This window comes from Cervus elaphus, chromosome 15, assembly GCF_910594005.1.
Source record: "Cervus elaphus chromosome 15, mCerEla1.1, whole genome shotgun sequence".
Taxonomy (NCBI): domain Eukaryota; kingdom Metazoa; phylum Chordata; class Mammalia; order Artiodactyla; family Cervidae; genus Cervus; species Cervus elaphus.
The window spans coordinates 43,519,592-43,543,064 of record NC_057829.1 but is presented as its reverse complement, the minus strand read 5'-3'; the positions used below and the strand labels follow the sequence as shown (position 1 = coordinate 43,543,064).

The 23,473-nt window shown below is 41.9% G+C and overlaps 1 protein-coding gene across 2 annotated transcripts in view; it reads left to right on the top strand.

Annotated features, from left to right (window-relative positions):
• MSMB (microseminoprotein beta) overlaps window positions 1-21,952 on the top strand; it is a 46,063-nt gene extending 24,111 nt beyond the window's left edge. The window contains exons 2-6 of one of the 2 annotated variants that reach the window (XM_043925474.1): window positions 11,472-11,614; window positions 15,585-15,681; window positions 16,651-16,698; window positions 17,203-17,308; window positions 21,674-21,952. In XM_043925474.1, coding sequence (XP_043781409.1) covers window positions 11,612-11,614; window positions 15,585-15,681; window positions 16,651-16,698; window positions 17,203-17,308; window positions 21,674-21,803 — 384 coding nt within the window. In that variant the 5' untranslated portion in view covers window positions 11,472-11,611 and the 3' untranslated portion in view covers window positions 21,804-21,952. The remainder of the gene's footprint in view (window positions 1-11,471; window positions 11,615-15,584; window positions 15,682-16,650; window positions 16,699-17,202; window positions 17,309-21,673) is intronic. The other variant, XM_043925475.1, reaches the window with a different exon arrangement.
• The last annotated feature ends 1,521 nt before the right edge of the window (window positions 21,953-23,473 follow it).

The window sequence follows — 23,473 nt, the reverse complement described above, 5'->3', positions numbered from 1 at the left end:
CCAGTCCTATTGGTTGCTCAATGTTTTGAATACTATTCCAGAGAAAAGGAACAAGCTATCTGTCCACAGAGCCTTACTGTCATCGCCTTATCTTCAAAAGATGGCAAGCATCAGCTTCACAAAGGGTGCAGCCTTAGGACAGCCCTGGCCAAGGTCAGGGAGGCAGTGGTTCCCGGGTTCTTTGCGCAGTCACTCTAAGCTGTGAACACATGATCCTTGACCAAATAGCCTTTAATCCACTTGACAAATGAGACTTCTGAGCTTCCTTGGGGATGCCTGGGTCTCCGATTTCTCTGGAACAAAACTTGCTTTTGTTTCTCAGGCTCTGGTAGCTAATCCCAGATATGTTTGCTTTAGCTCCTTTTCTTTGTTTCAGTGTTTCATTTGCGTCTGTTGTTTTTACACTCCTCCAGATCAGGGTTTCAATTGCCTTACGGGAAAAAAAAACAACAACTAATTCACCAGAAATCTTCCTGGTCCATGGCTTGTCAGCTTCAAGCTCATTCTTTCAACACCTATTCAAGGCGGACATGGCTCATGGCATTTACATTGTTCCTGGATGGTTCAGGAAACCCACACCTGTGACATTCCTGCTGTTCTATTGGTGTTTAAGTCTCCTCTGCTGCATCTTTTGGCAAATGGCAGTGAATTCATCTTATTGTATTAAAATAGATGGAAATACTCATTTGGCATAAATTAATATATGGACTATCATCAGCCTCCATCTTTTTGATTTCTGGAGAGTAAAACTTTTTCTTTCCTTTGTTTTTCTTTGGCCAGGCCATGCAGCATGTGGGATCTTAGTTCCCTGCCCAGGGATCAGACCCATGCCCCCTGCAGTGGAGGCAGGGAGTCTTAACCCCTGGACAGCCAGTGAAGTCCTTGGAGAGTGAAAACTCATATCACAAGGCCTGACAAGGTCTGATCCCCTAAACCCAGAAGCTAGTTTACCCCTGGTCTGAATGCTTGAACCCAAAATGTGGCCTATGTTCATTTGAGTTCATTTTTCTAATGGATGGTATCCTGGCTAATGCAGAAACTGGTCCTCCCGAGGATGGAGGTGGTGGTGGGGGTGTTGTTCAGCCGCCCTATCGTGTCCAACTCTTTGTGATCCCATGGACTGCAGCATGCTAGGCCTCCCAGTTCCCAGTCGTAGGGTATCAGGCTCTAAAGTGAAAAACTGACAGGGGGCTGGGTGGGCCTTCAGGGAGGATGGTTCTTTGGTGAGGATCACACTTTCCCTGGCTGGGAGCTCGACAACTCTCGAGTGCTGTATACTTTTCCATCTGCACCTTCATGACCACCTGTCACCAGGCAGGCTGGGGAAAGTCCCTAGGAAGGTGTGTGTGTGTGTGTGTGTGTGTGTGTGTCTGTGTGTGTGTGTCTGTGTGTGAGGTGGGGGTGGGGTGGGATACAGACAGTGAGTCTGATAGAGAAAAGGGACCTGAAGGGAAAGGATAGGAATAGGAGAAGATGCAGGTCACTGTGTAGGGGCAGGTGGGCAGTTCTCACCTCTGTTACCTATGAGATTATCTTCTGGATGTGAAGGAAGCTTCACAGGTGTGTGGGAGGTTTAAGAGAAGTGAAAACAATCTGAACAGGCTCTGGAAGGAATGCAGAGTGAGAGATGGGAGATAAGTAATCACCTTGAAGACTAGTGAGTGGGGGCCACCCTGATCCTGGGTACCCATCTTGTAGCAGCCTCCACTGTGGGCTGTGTGATTCTATGGATGCTGAGCAACTCATGGGGCAGAGCTGAGGATTGGGACTTGTAAAGCTGCTCCCCAGGTTTGGCTCCAGTGGGTGCAGCAGAAGGTGAGGTGCTGAGGACCTCACTCTGGCTGACGTCTCACTGGAATCCACCCGCTTTTGTGTGACAAACCGCATTTCAGGGGAAGTTACACCTCTAACCACAGTAGCCCATATTCCCAGAAACAGCAATTTAGAAGACACAAGAATGTGGCTGAGACTGATTTGGAAATGTGCCTTGATCATTCTTGTCTGGCTCTATAGGCTCTGTGAAAAATTATCTACAAGAACAATGTCTATTATGGAGGCTCCATTTCAAAGCCCGGTTTCCCAAGGACATCTTAGAGAATGTCGTATTCTCTCCCATCATCATCTGCTTAATCCCAAGTGTCAGCAGGACTGAATTCCTGCTGGCAAAACAGTATTTTCCATTTCAAAGATGGCTCATCCCAAAACATTAAAAATTAGACCAACAGTTGTTCACCAGGAACTCCTGAACACTCTTTGCTATGGTTATAGCAAGAAAAGCTTAGTTTGTCTTAAAGTGTTTTATATTTATTCTTTGCTGTCTATCAATTTCCTCAAATGGGAGATCACCCTGGGAGATAAGCAGGTTGGTCCTATTATTTCTATACTTCGGATGAACCTGAGGTGACCCACTTTCATTCTTTATCTGCCCTTTGCTCCACTCCCTGAGACTACAGTCATTTCCCTTGACAATGTATGGAACTCTGCAATTTACTAGCTAATCACTGGATTCTCCCAATCTCAGTCCTTGTCCATAAAGTCAGAGCACACAGTCCTTGGAGGGTCCCTCTAGTTCTGAGATGCTGCTGATTACAATAGTTTCTGTTTAACCGATATAATACAGTTTGTTACAGTAAAACATTTTAAAGGTTCACTTGTAAAATCAACTTGGCAAAAAAATACATAAACATAAACAGCCAGCAATGTTTTTTGGCAACATCTCTCTCCCATTGGAAGCAGCGATCTATGTTAATTTTATTAAAAGACAGGCTATTTATCACTTTAGCAAACATGACTCCCCTGGGGTTAAGAGAAGGAAAGTTGTATCTCTGAAAATAAGATAATCCTGGATTGAGACTTAAAAGGTTTCTGTACGATCAGAAAACTTTAAACAGTCACTCAGCCAATATTTATCAAACAAATGCATCAAAACTCTTCTTCCATGTGCCAGTATTTTACCCACCTTTTCTTAAAGGCCTACCTGTGAAATTACAGAAAAGAACCAAACTATAGGGAAGTAAGGTTTTGAGATCATCAGGAAAAGTGTTTACCTAGCAAATATAATGGGATTTCACAAGATATCTCATAAAATGTGACATTGAGGCTACCTCTGAGAGGAAATTAGTAAATAAAAGCCTACATGCATAGAGGTCACCCACCTATAGAAGGTAACTGCTTCTATCTTCCCTCTTCTCCAGAATCACCAGCTATATACCACATGTTGGGAAGGGTGCTTTCCCAGTAAAGGGTGCTTTCATGCTTGTGGCTCATGGAACTGTCCCCAGTGTGAAAGCAGATGGGATATTACAGAGACAGAACCAAGCAGGGCATCAGCGGCACGTCCCAGAGCAGAGGAGGCCTTGGCCGCCAGACTCCCAGGGGAGAAGAATGCAACAAGCTGCTGCTACTTGGTGGCACCAGTCATCACCAAAAAGCATAATATGTGCCTGTTGGCCATCTGTATGTCTTCTTTGGAAAAATGCCTACTCAGATCCTCTGCCCATTTGGTCATGATTATTTGGGTTTTGGGAACCGAGTTGCTTGAGATATGTACATGTTTTGAATATTAACCCTTGCAGGATATACTGTTTGCAAATATCGTCTCCCATTTAGTAGGCTGCCTTTTTGTCTTGTTGATGGTTTCCTTCACTGTGCAAAAGCTTCCAAAGAATTCATACAGATGGCCAACAGTCATAGGAATAGAGGCTAATCTTTAGAGAAGTGCAAATCAAAACCATAATGAGATACCACCTTACACCTGTCAGAGTGGTCTTCATCATAAAAAAAACAAATAAGAAGCATTGGTGAGGATGTGCAGAAAAGGAAAACTTTGTGCACTGTAGATGGGAATGTAAGTTGGTACAGCCACTATGGAAAACAGCGCAGAGGTTCCTCAAAAAATTAAAATAGAATACAATCCAGTAATTCCATTTCCGAGTATTTACCTGAAGAAAATGAAAGCACTAACTCAAAAAGATATGTGCATCCCTGTGTTCATTGCAGGATTATTTACCATAGTCAAGATATGGAAGCAACCTAAGTGTCTATCGGTAGAAGAATGGATAAAGAAGATTTGGCATACAATGGAATACTGCTGCTGCTGCTTCTGCTAAGTCACTTCAGTTGTGTCCGACTCTGTGGGACCCCATAGACAGCAGCCCACCAGGCTCCACCGTCCCTGGGTTTCTCCAGGCAAGAGTACTACTCACCCATAAAAAAAGAACGAAATCTTGCCATTTGCAACAAAATGGATGGATCTAGAGGGTATTATGTTAAGTGAAATAAGTCAGAGAAAGACCAATACTGTATTAGTTCGCTTATAAGTGAAATGTATGGAAAAGCAAAACAAATGGACAAAGAAAAAGTAAACAGACTCATAGATACAGAGAAAAGACCAGTGGTCACCAGAAGGAACAAGATGGCGGCTTGAGTGAAACAGGTGAAAGCGATTAAGTATAAACTTTCAGTTATAAAATAAATAAATCAGAGGAGTATAACACAACATAAAGAATATGGTCAATAAAACTGTTAAGAACTGTATGAAGACAGATGGCTACTAGACTATTGTGGTGATCATTTTGTAATGTATTTAAATGTTGAATTACTATATTGTACATCTGAAACTAATATAATATTATACATTAAATACTTTTATACTAAAATACTTTTATAATAAAAAAAAAGATGACATCACCCTTTACTTAGAACTGGGTTGAACACTTTAGACACATTTCTCATTAGTTTTTCAGGCCAATTCTTTGGGATGGAGATCATCATCTCTACTTAATAAATGAGAAAAATAAGGATCAGAAATGTTAAGAAATTTGCCCCAGGTTTTAGGAGGGGCAGAACTTTGATTAGAACGTACTTCTGTCTTAGCCTTTGGTCTAAATCTCCCTCTGATTCTGCACTCCTCAGGCGGCATTTTCTAAAAGAAGAGACAGGCCCACAGATGCAGTGACACAGGAGAGAGTGGAGTTTGGAGAGAGCATATCTGAGTTCCAATCAGGCGCTCTTTTTCATGAGCTCTTGGACAGTGAGAGGGTCTTCTGTCCCAGTCTGCAGAGTGGGAGAACTCAGAGATCTTGCCAGGAAGCCCCTCACTGGCCACTAGAGTGCTGCCACAGGGCAGCCTCCCGACACATGCAGTTTCTTTTCCCTTCTGTGCTACCCAGTGTGATAGAGGGACCTGGTTAGGTCAGCATTCATATATGGGCTTCTGGGGAGTTTGGTGCAACCCTGTGGGTTCACAGACCAGAACATGCAATGCTTTGGTCTGTAGACCCAGCTTTCTCTGCAGAACATTACAGCCTAGAACACGGCAACCCCACCAGGACACTACTCCCCTTAAAGACCTGGCTGCCAAGCAAGCCAGCTTCCCCCGGAGAGTGTCTTCACATTGTCCTTTTTAATTACAGAAAGATTAAATAAATTAAATTTAAAAATAAAAATTAAATTAAATTATTAAAATGAATTAAATTAAATAAATAAAATAAATAAATTAAAATCAATTTCAAAGGAGAGTAATGGAAAATTTTCTCTCCGGATAGTTGGAGCCTGGGATGGTGTGGCAAATGCCCCCCAGAGGTCAGTAGTGACTTGGGTGGAGGAAGAGACTGGCACACGCTGCTGGAACAAGGTGGAGAGCATGTGTGCCCCCTCGCCAAGCATTTATCCTGGCAAGTTGTACCAGCAGAACATGGAACAGTAAGCTTTGCACCTTGATGGGGACAAACGAACCTGCACATGGTTAATCTGTGACAGGCTGTGATCTGTTGAGATCCAAGCAGCAGTCCAAACAATTAATGAAGGTTCTAATGAGTAAAAAGCTTATCAATAAACAACCTTGTAATAAGAACTCTCCTCCCCTATTTGCATAGCACTTTACACTTTCTACAACCCTTCGGACTTACATGGTTTAGTTTAAATCTCGCAGCAGGCCTGGTGGGTGTTACCATCGTTCTCAGTTTATACAGCTGTGGTTCCATTTACAGAGCACGAACTGGGTGTTAGGAACTGTGCAAGCCCTTTTTTGTTTTTCAATCCCTCAACACAAATTGTTGAGCCCCTACTCTGTGCCAGGCACTTTTCTGAGGGTTGGGAATAAAGACATGAGCAAAAGAGTGAAAGTACCAGCCCTAAAGGAGCTGATATTCTAGCTGGGGGAGGGAGAGACAATGAGAAACAGGTGTTGTGATGATCAGGGCCTGGCAGAGAAATGAAGTGGGGAAGGGGAGAGGAGGCAGGTAGGAGGATGGGCCTGTGGGTAGATGGTCTGTAGCTGCTCAGGAAAGGACCTCCAGAGAAGGTGACATTTGGGTAAAGATCTGGAGATGTCTGGGGGTCTGCAAGGAGGGCAAGGCCCATAGGCATGGATCCTGCGACTGGCTTGCAGGGAAGACATGGTCAGAGGGGCCAGGGGGCCAAGGGTCATGGAGGAGCTGATGGGCCCGGAAGGACTCCAGCCTGACTCTGAGCAGGATGAGAAACCACTGGAGGTGATCTGGCTTTACTTTTAGTACTTTTACCCCCTTTAATTTTCAGAACAACTCGACAGAGTAGGTGCTATTATAGTCCCCCTTTTAGATGAATAGTTAAACATAGAGAGGTTAAGTAACTTGCTGGAGAACACACAGTAAACATTTTGGAATCAGGAGTCCAGCTCTGGTCTGCCTGCCTGCAGAGTGCAGGATCCTAAGCCTTCCGAAGCGATACTGACTTTTCAGCACTAGGAAGCTTGTGCCACTCCTCAGAGTGTGTTGCCCAGGATCACACACCCAGGCAGCTGTGGAGTCACTGGACTAGTTGAAATCATTTTCCCCTTGCCCCAATATGTCATATTTGTTTTTAATTTATCATGTCCATCTTTGTGGAAAAAAGTAAGGAACAAATTTGTGAAATATTTTTAAAGTGGTATGAATCCTAGACTCTCCCTGCTATTCCAGGCTCTCTCTCTCTCTCTCAAACACACACACACATCCAGAGATAAATTGACAATGAATCGAGGACGTTTATAAAGACCATCTGGTAGAGATTGTCGATCATGAAAAGGCTAGGCAGTGTCCAGTGTTATTTGGGCGAGGACAAAGCTGTTGTAAGATGTCACGTGTGTTGGGGCACCTCCACTTATCCCCATGCTGCTTTGAAAATAACACAAGTAGAAAAGGCCCAGGAAGGCAAGTGGGAAGTGCTGTTAAGTGGCAATTGGACACACGAAATTGCCATAAAGTGCATATGAAAACCAATAAAATCAGAGTAAAGTTATAGTTTAGTTTTAGTACGTTAACATTGTACCAAGGTCGATCTCTTGTTGGTTTGAAAATGTTCCATGGTTATTTAAGATGTTATCATTGGCAAAAGCTGGCTGATGATACACAGGAACTCTCTGTACTGTTTTCGCAAATTCTTGTGAATCTTAAATTATTTAAAGATAAAAGTTTGTTTTTTTTTTTAATGGGAATGGGGTTCAAAGGCATGTTTGTAGCAGCATGGTTAGTAAGAGTAAAACCTGGAAGCAACTTAAATAGTGATCTCATCAATAAGAGACTTGTTACCCTATAGCCAGATGGTAGGATATTATTAATGTTTAGTTGCAAATTTGTGTCCAACTCATTTGTGAGCCCATGGGCTCATTTGACCCCACCAGCATCCTCTGTCCATGGGATTTCCCAGGCAAGAATATTGGAGTGGGTTGCCATTTTCTTCTCCAGGGGATCTTCCTGACCCAGGGATCGAACTCAAATCTCTATTAGGCAAGTATTAAAAAGAGTAGAAAGCTAAGAGGAAAAGAGGAAAAAGCAAATGCAGAACAATGTGTGCAACATGCTATGAATGGTGTTTCAAAAGGCAAGTGCACACAAATATGTCTGTATAAACCGTCTCTAGGAAGATGGATATTTAAGGGATCAGTAATAGCCAGTTCTAACTAGAGAAACTGAGAGTCTGGGAGACAAGACGAGAGGTTTTTTTTCTTAAATGTTTTTATCAGATACATGCAATTACCTATTTGAAAGCAAAATGTTCTGAAATGTGGTACACCACCAAAAGGGAACCTCATGACCTTTCTAGCTATTAATCATGCATAAATAAAAGCAGGAACTGCATAGTCAATACCCAATAGATCTAAGAAAAAGGCTAAAATCTCTGTATGTCAAAATACCACATTAAAGGTAAAAATAGAGGTGAGGATAATTACTCGTTCCTTAGTTCAATCTCCAGAGTCAGTGTTCTAAATAAAAAAAAGTGAGGAAAAAATTTTAACATTTGTGACAGTTGAAGATTAATATCTTTAATATATTAAAAGCCTATTTACTCATCCAAAAGAAAAATATAAATACTATCAAAATAGAAAAGTAGGTAAAAGAACAAGGCAATGTGCTACCCACAAGAGGAGAAATGCAGTTGACAAATAAATATACCAAAAATGTCCAATCTTGCCAATTATCAGAAAAAAGTAAACTAAAACAAAGTAACATTTCCCACCTTTCAGGTTAGCAAATAATGAAATAATACTTCCAACCCAGAATTTCTACCTCTATGAATATATCCTAAGGAAAGTAGTATAAGTGTGGGGAAATTTTTATCTAAAAAACAAAATCCCTAGGTTGGTGTTCCTAATTCTTAAAAAAAAAAGTCAGAAACAACCTGAGTGTTCAACAAGAGGAGGTTGATTAAGTAAATGAGAGCCCAGCCATTCTATGGAATAAAATGTAGGCATTAAAATAGTTAATATACAAAGACGGTCAGAGTATTGCTAAATGAGAAAAGCAGATTCTGTAATGACATTCTATAGCCTATGTATAGTATTATGTACATGTTCTATCTTGGGAGAAAGTGCTTATGATTTTTGCCTTTCCTTAATGAAAATATACCTGGGGCTTCCCCGGTGGCTCAGACAGTAAGGAAACTGTCTGCAATGCGGGAGACCCAGTTTCGATCCTTGGGTCAGAAAGATCCCTTGGAGAAGGGAATGGCTACCCATTCCAGTATTCTTGCCTAGAGAATTCCATGGACAGAGGAGACTGGCAGGTTACAATCCATGGTACATATAGATAGATAGATAGATAGATAGATAGATAGATAGATATACATAGAAAGTTCTTAAAGGAAATCTTCCAAAATGCTGACAATAGTTCTCTTCAGGCAGGACAACCACGGAATTTTTTTTTTAAATTTCACAGAATTTATTTTGCTTATCTCCACGTTCTCTTTGTTTCTACCACTGCGTGCGTGTGTGTGTATAAAAATCTAAAATAAAAAAAGTAAATTAAGTCCTTTCAGTAATTAGCCTCCAACTAATAAAAAAAAAAAAAGTCCTTTCAGTCTATGAAATTGAAATAGGATCAAACTGTGAAAATTTGTCAGGCAGGTTTGGACAGAGCTGGCTGCAGCACCATCTGAGGACTGTTCATTTTCGCGCTCCTTCCTCCCCGCTCCCTGTGGACAGACCCCATACTTGCTCACAAAATCCCTTCCCCATCAGAAGCCCCAGCTCAGCTCCTCTGGACACAGATAGGCACTGCCTTCCTTGTAGCACCTAGTGAATAGCTGGTGAGCACTATCTAGCTATGGCCCTGGTTGACAACGTCAGGATCTTTTTCCTTTGCTGGAATACCTGGAATCACCTAGTGTGATTCTATCCTGCATGCCTGCTTTGTGCCAGGCATTGGGTCAGTCATTGGGAGGAACATGGACAGGAATAAGTTACGGTCGCTAATTGGTCACAGAGCTTTTAATGGCAAGCAACAAACCTGCTCCAGTCTGTGAGTAGGAAAGAAATTTATTAAAGATGTCAGGCAGCTCACAGGCTTTGTGGAAGGCCAGAGAGATAGGCTTGGTTGCCACGAGGGCAGATAGACTCCCAAACCTCACGGCTCCAGCAAGACGTCACTGCCTTTGTTCACAGTCACTGCCGCTCATGCCATTGACACCGCGCTCTGGACACCCTCACCTTGGGAGTAGCGTCAGCCATCTCTCATGGGAGACTCTGTATAGTGGCAGTTGCCATGTGTCCTTCTTAAGGGGGTCTTGCTCAGTGTGTCTGGAGTGTGGAGCTGAAGTCACACACCTGTGACAAGGATTCTAGGACGGCAAGTCCTAGGTGCTGCTTAGGTGTGATGGGACTCACATTGTGTGAGATTCTTCACACCTGTTTCAAAAGAGACCAAAGGGCCATGAACCATGCCAAATGTGCCCCTGACTTTCAGGAACTTCAAGGCAGCAGCGGGCAGTTTAAACACATGAGATGAAAGCAGAAGTTTGCGGGGGACTTTGGGGTCCCTGGTGAGAAGGAAGGTAGCCCCTTAAGGGGGACAGGAGAGCTCCCCCAAGCAGTGTTGGGGATGTAAGGCTTATTTTAGGGGAGGTAGAGGCTGGCACTGGAAAAGATCACCATGGCCAGCTCTGAAGAGCTCTAAGAGCCAATCAAGTAAGAGGTGAACCTCTGTGGGCAGAAGAAAACCCAGGGTGAAATTTTAGGCACTGTGGCAAGCTGTAGGGGGACACTTGGGGATATAATGGTGCTATGGGTTGAATTGTGTTAACCCCCAAATTCGTATGTTGAAATCCTAAGCCCTAGTACCTCAGGAAATGACTGTACTCAAGATAGGGCCTTTAAAGAGGTAAAGTGAGGTCATTATTAGACTGTACCATAATCCAATATGACTGGTATCCTTGTAAGAAAAGGAGATTAGGACACAGATGTGCTTAGAGAGAAGACCATGTGAAGGCACAGCGAGAAGGTGGCCATCTTACAAGCCCAAGAGAGAGACTTCAGCAGAAATCAACCCTGCTAACAGCCTTGATCTCAGACTTCTAGCCTCCAGAATTGTGGGAAAATAAATGTCTGTTGTTTAAGCCACCCAGTCTAAAGTATTTTGTTATGGCAGCCCGAGCAAATTAGTAAAATGCTAAGTTCCTCAAATATACCAGAAGGTTCTCTTTGATGCCACTCCCCAAAGGCCATCATGGGCATGCAGGGCTTTTCAGAAGATCATGGTTGAACAAAGAGAAGGAAAGCTTGCCTGATGTAGTCAGGAGCAACGACTTCAGATTGAAGAGGGGTTTTAGAAAGTCTGGGTTGTCCAGGGAACCCTCGCTGCAAGGGTGCTGTGTCCTCAAGCCATGGAGAGTGGCTTGGGACATTTCTGTTGTCTCAAAACATACCCTCAGGAAGCCTGCTGGGCTGACCACTAAACTATTCTTATGTTCCTTCTTGAAGCCCACCTTCTACACCTGACTTTGTAAGTCTTCATTTCTTTGTGTGTGAAATCAAAAAAGATACAGGCCCTGTGCTTAACCACCCACTCAGCACAAGGGAAGGCTCAGGAAAGCAGAGTTCTCTTCCTCTGCTCTTTCACATCAGAGGCAAATGCATATTGGGGGTGGGAACAGCAAGGGTAAACACATGATTGGGGTGGAGACCTGATTTATGAACGACTCATAAATCATCTGAAACCATACTTTCCTGTTGATAGTCAAGCCTCTGTAAACACTGAATGTGACCTTGGCGTGTTATCTTTTCTAATGATGCCAAACATGCGGTTGCCGTCTCTGATATAAGTGCAGTGTGACTTTCCCTGGATGCACATGCCTGCAAGGACTCTTGCTCATCACAATGGTAGGTAACTGGGTTTCATACAGAAAAGAAAAGGAAAAAAAAAGATATGTAGAGTCTTTATTTTCATAAACTGTGATGGATGTTTCTACTGAGTACTATTCAGGGTAAATGTGACCTGGTCATGAATCTTCTATACTTGAAATACAATCTGTAGGAGGAGGAGCATCTGGAAGCTTGGGAACATCTTTGTGAATTTAGCATTATTTCTGTTTTCTAAGCTGTTGTTTCTTCCAGTAATTTGGGGATTAAATTGGGTTTCATATATGTCTCTAATTCTTTAATTCCTTGGCTTTGAGTGAGTGATTTGTGAAATTAAATATAACTTCAGAGCTACAGCACTGTGTCATTTTACAGGAAACTGAACCTGGGGAAGGCAAGAAGCTGCCTCAGGGATCTCACCAGGAGCCTGTTGGGCAGCTGAGACGTGAACCCAGGAGCCCCTCTCTCTAGGCCAGTGGTCCCTAAACTTGCCTGTGCAGTGGAATCACCTGGGGGGCAGTGAAAAATACTGATACCTGACTCCCATCCCAGATATTCTGATTTAATTGGTCTGCAGTGAGGCCTGCCTGAGTTGCAGGGTTTTTAAGCTGCCCAGGTGATTTTTATGTTCAGTGAAATTTGGAGGCAACACCCTAGACCCTTTTCATTGTTTCAAGTTGTATTAAGAAAGAAATGTGCATCAAAATCTATAAAAACTCATCCAGACCCTTCTCTGTCTTTAATTTAAACTTGATCTTTTTAAAAGTATCCTTTTGTAGAATAAGTAAAAGGGAATGGAGTGGGCTGCACTCAGGGTGCAAGGGAAGGAGAAGGAAGTGGCCCCCCACCCCGGAAGAAGTAGAAAGTGATGCTGGAGAGGATCCTCCCTCAGGCCACGCTTCAGAAACTGTCTTGAGACAGAGCTAGAAATAGTAGAAAAATGGTGGGATCCTCCCAATTCCGCTCAGACCCCCTCCTCCAGCTTCAGGGTGAACTTAACCCTAAGCTACAGCCCTGCCCAGCCTCAGACTCCCTCTGAAGACCCCTGACTCTTGATCATAAGGACAAGTCTCTTCCAGGAGCAGTGATTTAGCTCAAAGGACACAATTTCTAGGAGCACCACCAGCCTGCTTCATCTAAGGCTGAGCACAAAGCCCCACCGTCTAGAAAATATAACAGATGCCAACCTTATAGCTGCACCGTCCCCTGTGCCTGCAGGTACCAGGGGCCCATGTTTACTGAAGACAGGAAAGGAAGCAGAGAAAGGAGGGAGGGACTGTGGAAGACTAGAATATGGGAACAGGAAGGAAGTTTAGTTTCTCTGTTTAGAAGTGGTCCTCAGACAAGCAATATTGGCATTGTCAGGGAGCTTGCTAGAATGAGGACTCATTAAATTCCACTGAATCAGAACCTGCTTTTTATTTAATAAGATCCCCCAGGGATTCATATGCACATTGCAGCAGCACTGGGTTTGTTAATTTCTCTTGTGCTTCTCACCTGGGGCACTTGGTAAATATTCAAAGCCCCAGGCCCTATCCTTCTTCAATGAGCTTGAGACTGGGTGTTCCTTATTAGCAACCCAGGTGATGCCCACCCAAGTAGGGGAACCTCTCTTTTCACGAGGGGAGAGAGAGGGAGAGAGAGAGAGAGAGAGAGAAAATGCATGCCAGTGGCAAGCTATTTTTGAGACAGTGTCAATTGGTTAATCTCAAAACTGAATAACTGGTTCTCCCTGTGTCACCATGTTTGGATTCCATCTTCCAGTCACTGAATCACGGGCCTCTGCTCAGACCTGCAGGAGTTATGGGAATTGTGCACTCCTCACTCACCCTGGTCCACAACCCTGGCTCATGTTCATTGACATCTCTGTTCTGAGACTCGGTGAAACAAGACCTTCAAGATTTCTGTGATCATTTCCCCCCTTCCAGTAGCCCCCTTTTTGGATGAAGAGAGCAGAAATTTTGCTAATGAGGCTGGTTTTTTTTTTTTTTTTTTTTTGAGAAAACATTCAGGTTTTCACAGTGATCTTAAGCTGAAGATTATTCAAAAGAAGAAAACAGGGAGAGCAGGTGCAGCCTCAAGTCCTGGAGTGAGTTAAATGTGTGGAGGGTTTGTTGTGAGAATTCATTTATTTCTTTGATTATAAAATCAAGGCATTTCATTGTGGACAATTTAGAAAATAAAAGTCCAAAGAAGAAATAGTCATAATCCCTCAGCTCAAAAATGACTTGTTAAAATGTGCCACAAAACCATCAGTCTCTCTCTGTATCTTTTTACATTGTAGGAATCACACCAAGCAAACTGATTTGTAACCTGTATTTCACTTAATGATATATAGTGATCGTTTACTCACATCACTTCATTTTCTCTTACTTTCTCAGTTGACCGGTTTCTTCTCTGAATCTCCATCTTCTAAACCAGTCCTGTTCTTGAGCATTGATTATTTATATTTTCCCACAGCAGTGAACATCCTTGAGGAGAAGTTGATATCCTCTGTGCTGTTCTATTTAGGATCAAGTCTTAGAAGTGAAAAGACTTAGAAGTGATGAAGGCAGAGGTTGTAAATAGTTTTAAGAATTTGAATGGATATACACTCCATAAAAATTGTTCTAATACAAACCACCCTTGTGCATTTTACTTCCCATATATGTCTCTATTTCCCTCTGGGTGTTATAAATTAAATCATTATTTTTGTCACCCTGTTATGATTCTGTTTTATCTACATGGTTACATTTCTTGTGTTATGTGTCAGTGGAACTTTCTCATGTATTTATTCATCATTTCTATTAGGGTCTGTGCCTGTGTGTGTGAAATGTCACTTTGTTTCCTTTATCGTTTTTCAGCTATGCTTCTCTTATTCTCATTGATGTATGGAAACTCTTCATATATTGATGTTCTCCAAATTTGATAATTGTTTTTTTAATTTTATGACTTACAACTTTTACATATTTAAACCTATTTATTTTCTTTTCCTTTTCTGCTTCGAATATTTGCCTGTATTTCTGTGATTAGTTTATGGTCTTATTGTAAAAATGTAACCTTTGAATCCTTTTAGAAAGTATTTTATTGTGAGAACTAAAGTAGAAAATTAACTTTTTTTCTTCCTCAAATAGTTCACCATTTGTTCTAATACCATTTATTGGATAGTCATTCTCTACAGATTTCAAAGACTAAATTTATTTTAATAATGTATATTTACTCATAAATAAGTATTTTTTCTGGGTTTTCTATCTTGTTCCATTTATTTGTCTCTCTTTATATCAGCAACACACTACTTCAAGTAGCATCAGCTCATAATTAATTTTAGACACTTAAAGAAAAAGTACCCTCATCCCATCTTCCTTTTTAAAAGGTTCTTGGAAATTCCCACCTTAAAGTTTATTTGTTTAGTTTGCTTACCTCAAAATGATGAGAAGAGCAACCTGATGCTTTCCTTTGTTCTGCAGATTCAATATCAGCCTAGATGAGCTGATATGTTCATCAGCCATCAGCAATGCTTTTATCATCTGGAAACTGAAGTTCTTAGCCTTGTGGCCTAAGAAACTTAACTATCCCAATTAGCTCCAGCAAGTCTCCAATTGTGGTTTATTTGTCTTCATATCTTTGTCAATGTTTTATTATTTTTCTCATCGTTCTATTATCTTCTTGAAACTCTTTTCATTCCCTTATTTCTGTCGTTTAAATTATACATGCCCTGCAAAGCAGCTAAAAATCTATCCACAAGGGTTTCCTGAACTCCTCTGTAAGAAAATAGCACACTAAAATGATTGCTCTATGACTTTTCACTCACATTTTGCTTTTTCCCCAGTTAATTTTAGTAACTGTATAGATCTTGTTTTTTTGTTAGATTATCTGAAGATAGAAACTCTACCTTCGAATCACCTGTCAGAGTCTAGCAGGGCCCTGAGCTACCCCCCATACAGGACACTCAGTCAATAATTACCAACTGAATCCATTCATTCTTCTTCCCTGACCCTTCTTTACTTTACAGAATGCTCTTCTGGGCAGCTTTGTGGTTTTAGCCACCTTTGTGACTTTATGCAATGCCCAATGCTATTTCATACCTAATGAGAGCTCTACATCTAATGGTAAGTCCTGACTTTTCAATGTTTTGTTATTTGATTGTATCTCAGCAAATATAAACTATTGGCAGATGAATAACCTTAAATCTGCATGAGATAGAGGGTTAGGGCAGATGAATAAATGGAGTAAAATGAGGTACTTCAACATTCCATTTATATAAGAAAGTGGTTCTCAATCCTAGCTGTATGAGAATTGCCTGGAGAATTTTTGAAGCTTACTAATGTTCAGGCCTGATTCAAAACCAGGTAAATCAGAATCTAGAAAAAAAAAAAGAAAAGAAAAAAACCAGGTAAATCAGAATCTCAAGGATAGGATCTACATATTTAGAAGCTTCTTGATTGACTCCTACATGCAGTTAGGGTTGAGAGTCATTGATTATTCCAGTACTTCTCAAACACTAACTGTGTGTGCAAACCCTCTGGGACTCTTACTAAAGTACAGATTCTGATTCTGTGGGCCTGGAGTGGAGTGAGTCTTCATGTCTCATGAGCTCAGGTGGTCCTAATGTTGCTGGTCCCTCAAGCAAACATGAGAGCCACAGACCACCGTGGATCGACAGCAATGGTTCTCATTCATGATTGAACATTTGAACCAACTGAGGGAGATGTCCAAAAATATGGCAGCCTGGGCCCCATGCCCAGAGATTCTGATTTCTTTGTTCTGTGTTAGGACCCAGGCACAGGGTTTTTTTTTGTTGTTGTTGTTTTGTTTTTTTTAAGTGTCCAAGATGTTTCATATGTGCTTTTGAGGTTGAAAACCAAGTAAAAGAGGAGAAAAGAGGCATTTATCCAGAGATAATATAGCAGAAAAAAGTCGCCCTAAGTACTCCAAGGCTCATAATTTGTTGCTGTTGTTTAGTTTCTAAGTCAAGTTCAACTCTTTTGCAACCCCATGAACTGTAGCCCGCCAGGGTCCTCTGTCCGTGGGATTTCCCAGGCAAGCATAACAGAGTGGGTTGCCATTTCCTTCTTCAGGGGATCTTCTTGACCCAGAGACTGAACCGAAGTCTTCTTCATTGGCAGGTGGATTCTTTTTTTTCTTTTTTTCTCTATCTCAGGTTTGGCAAGTTAGCTATCAGGCAATTTTGGCTCATAATAGCTATCTAATTCAAGAGGGAGAGGCTTAGATTTTCTTGAAATGTCCGTTCTGAAATGAACTCTGGATAGATTTAATCTTGTTATAAGGAAAATATGATAAGTAGTATGAGTTAGGGAGGTGGGAAGGGGGGTTCAGGATGGGGAACACATGTAAATCCATGGCTGATTCATGTCAATGTATGGCAAAAACCACTACAATATTGTAAAGTAATTAGCCTCCAACTAAAAAAAAAAAAAGTAGTATGAGTTAGAAAGTACTGAATTTAGCCATGAATGAGTACATGAGTTCTTTTTTGAGATGCTTGTAAAATCATTGCGATTCTCTCTCTCTGAGTGGGGTGGAGTAGAGGGTACCAACTAGCCCCAGTGTCCTTTTTCTGGTTGCATAACTTTAAGACTCTGCTGATGATGCCACATGCATTATTTTAGGATGCAAGGATCTCAATGGAGTCACACACCAGCTGAAATCAGACTGGAACACTGACAACTGTGAAAGCTGTCATTGTGACGAAGCTGGGATTCACTGTTGCAACACGTAAGTCTCAAGCCAACCGGGCTGAGAGGGGGAGGCAGCCACTGCTGGGCTGCTGTCTGAGGAACAGCTACTCCCTCTTTCAAAATCCCATCCTGGGGCTTCCCTGGTGGTCCAGCCGTGGAGACTCGTTTCTTCCAATGCAAGGGGCTCAGACTTGATTCCTGGTTGGGGGACTAAGATCCCACATGCTGGGCAGCCATGCCAAAAAATTAAAAAAACAAACAAAAAAACCAAAATCCCCAAATCCCATCTTGAAGGAAGTTTAGTTTTCAATCCTATTTCTTTCTTTTCTTTTTTTAAATCATGGTAAAATATACATAACATAAAATTTACCATTTTAACCATTTTAAAAAGTAACTTTCAGTGGCATTAAGTGTATTTGCGATTTTGTGCAACCATCTCTACCATCCATCTCCAGATGTCTTTCTTCTTCCCAAACTAAAATCCCAGACCCATTAAACAATAACTCCCCATCTCCTACTCTCCCTAGTTCCTGGCGCCGTTCTACTCTGTTTCTATGAATTTGACAACCCTAAGTGGAGTTGTACACTATTTGTCCTTTTATGACTGGTATTGGAAAGAAAGAAAACTACCCCCTCCTCAGGCTTTTCTGGCTAAGAATTAAATTTACATGAGACTGATTAACAGGAAATAATTAAATTTATTTTCATATGTACGGGAATCCCACAAACATGAGAGGTTTAGAGACAGAAGCACAAAGGCAGGTAAAATGAGTTACATATGCCATCCTGTGCTAAGGAAAGAGATACGGGCTTGGGGTTTGCAAGGACAGAAGAGTCATTCACAGGATGAAAAGAGTAAGAGTACACGTTTCATAATTAGATGTTTCGATCAGTTCAGTCACTCAGATGTTTGCCCTGACATATAAATGGGGTCACTTAAATACAATTTGTCTCTGGTAATAACTCTTCTCTGGGAAGAATCCTCAATTTAAATACTTCCTAGGGATTTGGGGGGAGGGCAGTAGTTTCTTCTGAGCCTGCAATGGGTCTGTTGCTTTTAGCTCAAAATAAGCTTAATGAAAAAGTGGCACATATTGGGGAGGCTCATCCTGAACACCCACACTGGCTTATATCAGTATAATGTCCTCAAGAATCATTCATGTTGTAGCATGTCTCAGAATTTCCTTCCTTTTTAAAGCTGAATAATGTTTCACTGTATATATACAGTAAACATTTTTCAGCTTTAAAAAGGAGAAAATTTTAAAAAAAGGAGAAAATTACATTCAATATATTATATCACATATGTATTAGATAAATATAATTAAATTTAAATATATAATAATACATCTTATCTATAAATTTAAATGTATTAAATTATGTCTATATTATATATAGATATATAAATATCTATAGATTATCTGTATGGATACATAGATATCTATAGATACTGTTATATATGTATGTACATATATATATATAATCACATTTTGTTTATCCATGTATCTGTTAATGGGTTGCTTCTACCTCAGGCTTATTTCTTTTAGGTCATTTTTGAATCTTGATAATAACTTTTATTATTAAATATCTATATCCATATGGGTTGCTAAAAACAGGAAAGGGTACCCAACAGTCTGGAGCTGTTCTAGAAGGGATCTGGCTTTCCTGCAGCCTCGCTTGGCCCGTGGCAATTTGCAGGAACAGGAATGGCTCTGAACACAGGCAGAGGGTATGAATGTGAGGAGCAAAGGATGCTGTGTAGTGAACTTTGTATTCTACACCCGAAGTTGCTTCACTGCTCAAGTTTAACTCAAGTCACCCGAAAGCTTGTGCAGATGTTTTCTTCTGGATGCCAAAGTTCTGATACTTGGGCCAATAAAGCAGAGAGTACCTGCAAAGTGGTCCTAATTCTCCTGTTTCCTCAGCAGTTGCATCCAAATCAGCCATTCCACCTCCACTCCTCCCCACCCCCATCCATCTGTCGTCTTGACATCAGTCTTGGCCCTATAGTGTTTCACAAGAACAAGAGTGGCTTTGATGATAGAAGCATTAGTGTAAAGAAGTGTTCCCCAAACTTGCCTGATCCCAGACTCATCTGAGAAGCTTAATGAAGTACAGATTCCTGGGGCCCACCTCTGAAACCTACTGAGTCAGGATCTACATGAGGCCATGCAATTTGGATTTTAATAGGTGCCTCAGAGAGTCTTGTGATACCTACCACCAAGGAATAGAAGCACAAACACTTGACTTAAATCAAAACACCCGAGTGTTACTGAAGTTTAAGTACCTGGAAAGTTCTGAATCCATTTGGTGAGCATAACCCATGCCAAGTGCTAAGTGGAACAAAAGGAATATCAGATCCAGAGACTGTATGTCTGGCAACCCGAAGCAGGTTTGCAGGTATTGCCTTGACTGAGTCATATATTACAACTGAATCTTGATTCTGTGCTCCTGAAACCTGATTTTTGTCTCTGTATCAAGTGTCAATGTGACTCTGGAGTGTGATAGCATCAGCAAGATTAAACCCACTAAGCCATTCCTCTCTGACATCAGAGTACCCTCCACAGTGGCCAAAGCATCCTTGTCCACTAGATTTGACCCTCCCCACCCACCTCTGTGATGCCTCATCACAGCCATGTCAATGTGATCCTTTTCTAGGGGTCTCATGGACCTAGTGTGGAAAACAGTGAAGTGAAAAGAGCCTCGATGCTGGGGCCAGAGTAACTGAGTCTGAATCTCCATTCCCTTGTATACCAGCTGTGTGACCCTGTATAAGTTTCTTAATCTCTCTGAGACTCAGTTTCCTCACCATAAAATAGGGATAATTAAGTGAATATGAGAAGTAAATGAGGGAGTTCCCTGGTGGTTCAGTGTTTAGGACTTGGCATTTTCACTGCCATGGGCCTGGGTTCAATTTCTGGTTGGCGAACAAAGATCCTGCAAGATGAGAAGTAAGGCCAAAAAAATAAATTAATTAAATGAGATTCTTCATATAAATTCAGGCTACCCTGGTGGCTCAGTCAGTAAAGAACCCTCCTGCCATGCAGGAAACATAAGAGAAATGGGTTGGATCCCTGGGTCAGGAAGATCATCTAGAGAAAGGAATGGCAAACCACTCCAGTGTTATTGCCTGCAGAGTTCCATGGACAGAGGAGCCTCGGGCAACAGTCCATGGATCACAAAGAGCTGAACACTACTGAGCTACTAACACACACACAGATTCATTTAAATTCATTAACTTAAATCACATTTAACGTCTTCTCTAGACCAGTTATGTCCCTCGATCCTGGGATAGAAACTGACTTCAAGTCAGAGCCCACAGAGCCCCTTCCCTGTTTCCTGCCATCTTGCCTATCTCACTCAGCACAGAGCTCCACATGGAGGAAATCGGCACATTTTCTCTACTGCTCAGAGTTTTCAACCCCTTTCTCCTACAATTATATCACCGCCTATGAAGTTTCTCTTGTGAATTTTTTTATTTTTGGTGATACATATTTTGATAAAATTTTCTTTGGGGGAATTTCTTAACTCATTGCACTCTTTAGGGGACACTGTCCACATCTGAAGCTGCCCAGAAGCAATCGAGCTTCAGGTTGGTGGCCCAGGCCCAGGCTGCTCTGGACTCCCCACTACCCAGGTCACCCACCCTTGGGAAAAGCTTCTTCCAGTGTTTCCTTTGGTTTCCATATTACCCTTTGGGAATAGGATTGAAACGTCCTCTTTTGTTAAAATAAGTCAAAGGTCACTTTGTGGGAAGAAACGTTGTCATAAAGGCCATGGAGATGGCTATTTTGTATTTTGTATGCACTTTGAAGATGGGCAATTTAAATCTGGAGTTTATAGGTGCGTTTCAAGAGGGCAATGAGCCCTAAAATTGTTTGCACCCTTGAATGTGTGGGTGGATTCTCCCCAGGGAGATATTTTCCAGTTTTCATCATCTTCTCCCTGGGCTCCATGGTCCCTGACTGAAGTGATCCATTGCTCCCGTTGCTGAGATAGCTCCTGACATAACAGGCCCTCCGTGCCAGGGTTGGGACGACAGTTCCCTTCTCACATTCAAGCAACAGTACTGCTGGCTACTTCTTGAGCAGCAAGGACAAAAAGAGTCAGGCTGAAGTAAGCTGCCTGGCCTCAGAGGAGTCCAGACCTCTGAGCCTGTTGGAACTCGCTGTGGTCCAGCATGTGCAGGATGGAATTTAGCCATGATGTCAGGGATGGTCTGTGTTCATAGTTCAGGCCCTGTGTATTGGGGTGCAGATTTCTGAGGGTGACATGTTAATCCCTTATGTAGGTAAGGGGCACTCCAGACACCTGGAGTTTGGGCAGCTTCCAGCTCAAAGTTAGCCCCCAGGGAGGCTGGGCATCCTGTTCCTTCTAACAGGTGTTGTTCTTCTCTCAATGACAGTGCAGCTATACCTACGGATTATGACAGAGACAAGTGTCAGGCAGTCCTCAACAAGAAGACCTGCACCTATACAGTGCTGGAGAAGAAAAACCCATTAAAGACCTGTACTGTCAAGGCATGGGTGTTATAATGTGCTTTTCATCAGCCCAGAGCTTCCTGCCCGGAGGGCCCCAGGTTCTCCCAGATCAGGCTTCATTCTCCTATGGCCTCTAACAGTCTGATTGTATAACCCTACCTATTAGTAAAAAATGTTTTAAGCAAACACTTGAGTATGTGTATACTTTTAATTGATAAATTATGTATGCATTGATATAACACACAATATAAAGCATGCAAACAGATAAAGGAGGAAACAAAAATAAATGTTGATAAAAGTTATAATATTTTCCCTCCACTCCAATAGATCATTGTGTATCCCTTACTCAGAAGACCACTGCTGCCTTTCTTGCTTTTGATAATCTGTGCCCTGCTGCCCCAGTGTCCCACTATCTGGTGAACAATTCAAAAAAGAAATATGTCTTTGAGATGAAATCAAGACAAAATCCTCTTTTCTTTGAGGTTTTCATGTTCATTCTTCCTTCCTGTTCTTCAGAGAGCATCTGCTGGGTCCCTCATATCCATCCGTGTTTGCCTGAGGTTAGAGAAGGGTAACCTGGAAGAAGTGCCTCCAAGACCACATGCAGCCCAGTGGGGTGTGAAAAAGCCAGGAGTCTTGACTTGCAGTTGAGGAATGGCTCCAGTACAGTTTTCCAGTACAGGGCTCCAGTATCAGTTTTCAAAACCTAGGAACTTAAAACAGTGGCAATGTTGATTGTCTCTTGCTGTTTCTGTGAACAGAATATTTCGTCAGTCAACAGGTCCTTACTGGGTGCCTGGCAGTGCTCTGGGCCTGAGGAAACAGTAGTGAGCCAGGCCCCTGCTCTCTTGTGGCTTAGAGTTGGGTGTGTGTGTACATGACAAATCACAAGCAAGCAAACAGTCCTCTGTTGATCAATCCATGGACAACTGGTAAAGAGCTTTAGTTCACTTCTGGCCCCTCACCCCATCTAAGCAAACATACTATGTGGACTAGTTGAGCAATCTCGGTAGGTACTAGATCTTGGTCACCATAAGATAATTTTTTTAAAAAAATCCCTTGGTCACTTTTAGTTGCAAAAAAAAAAAAGTAATCCAGAATCTTCATCTGAATCGAAAAGGAATGAGGGACAGCAACATTAAGAGTATGATGCCATTTTGGCTTCATCTGCCTGACAGTGTTTAAGATGATTTACTTTTTCATGGGCCTTTCATGGGCTTCTTAGACATTCCCTCCTGCTCCTCTTTCTCCATAGCTCCCTTTCCAATTTGGTTTCTCTGGTAACTCAGATGATAAAGAATCTGTCTGCAATGCAGGAGACACGGGTTCAAGCCTGGGTTGGGAAGATCCCCTGGAAAAAAAAATGGCAACCCACTCCAGTATTCTTGCCTGGGCAATCCAATGGACAAAGGAGGCTGGCCACCTACAGTCCGTGGGGTCACAAAGAGTTGGACACAATTTAGTGACAACAACAACATCCCCTTCCAATTCCCTTCATGACAGCCCTTTTAGCTTCTGCATTTGTTTCCTGTTGCCTTCTGCTGAGATAGCCTTGCCCCTTATCATTCTTGGGTGAGTTGCACAAAGCTCTATCAAAATCATTTCCTTTGCAAATCCTACTCAGATGGCTTTCCATCTTTCTGGGAAATCTGAGGAGCAGGTTAGCAGCTATAATAGTATTGGGGACTTCTTCAAAACCAAGACAAAGATCCTTATTTTAACAT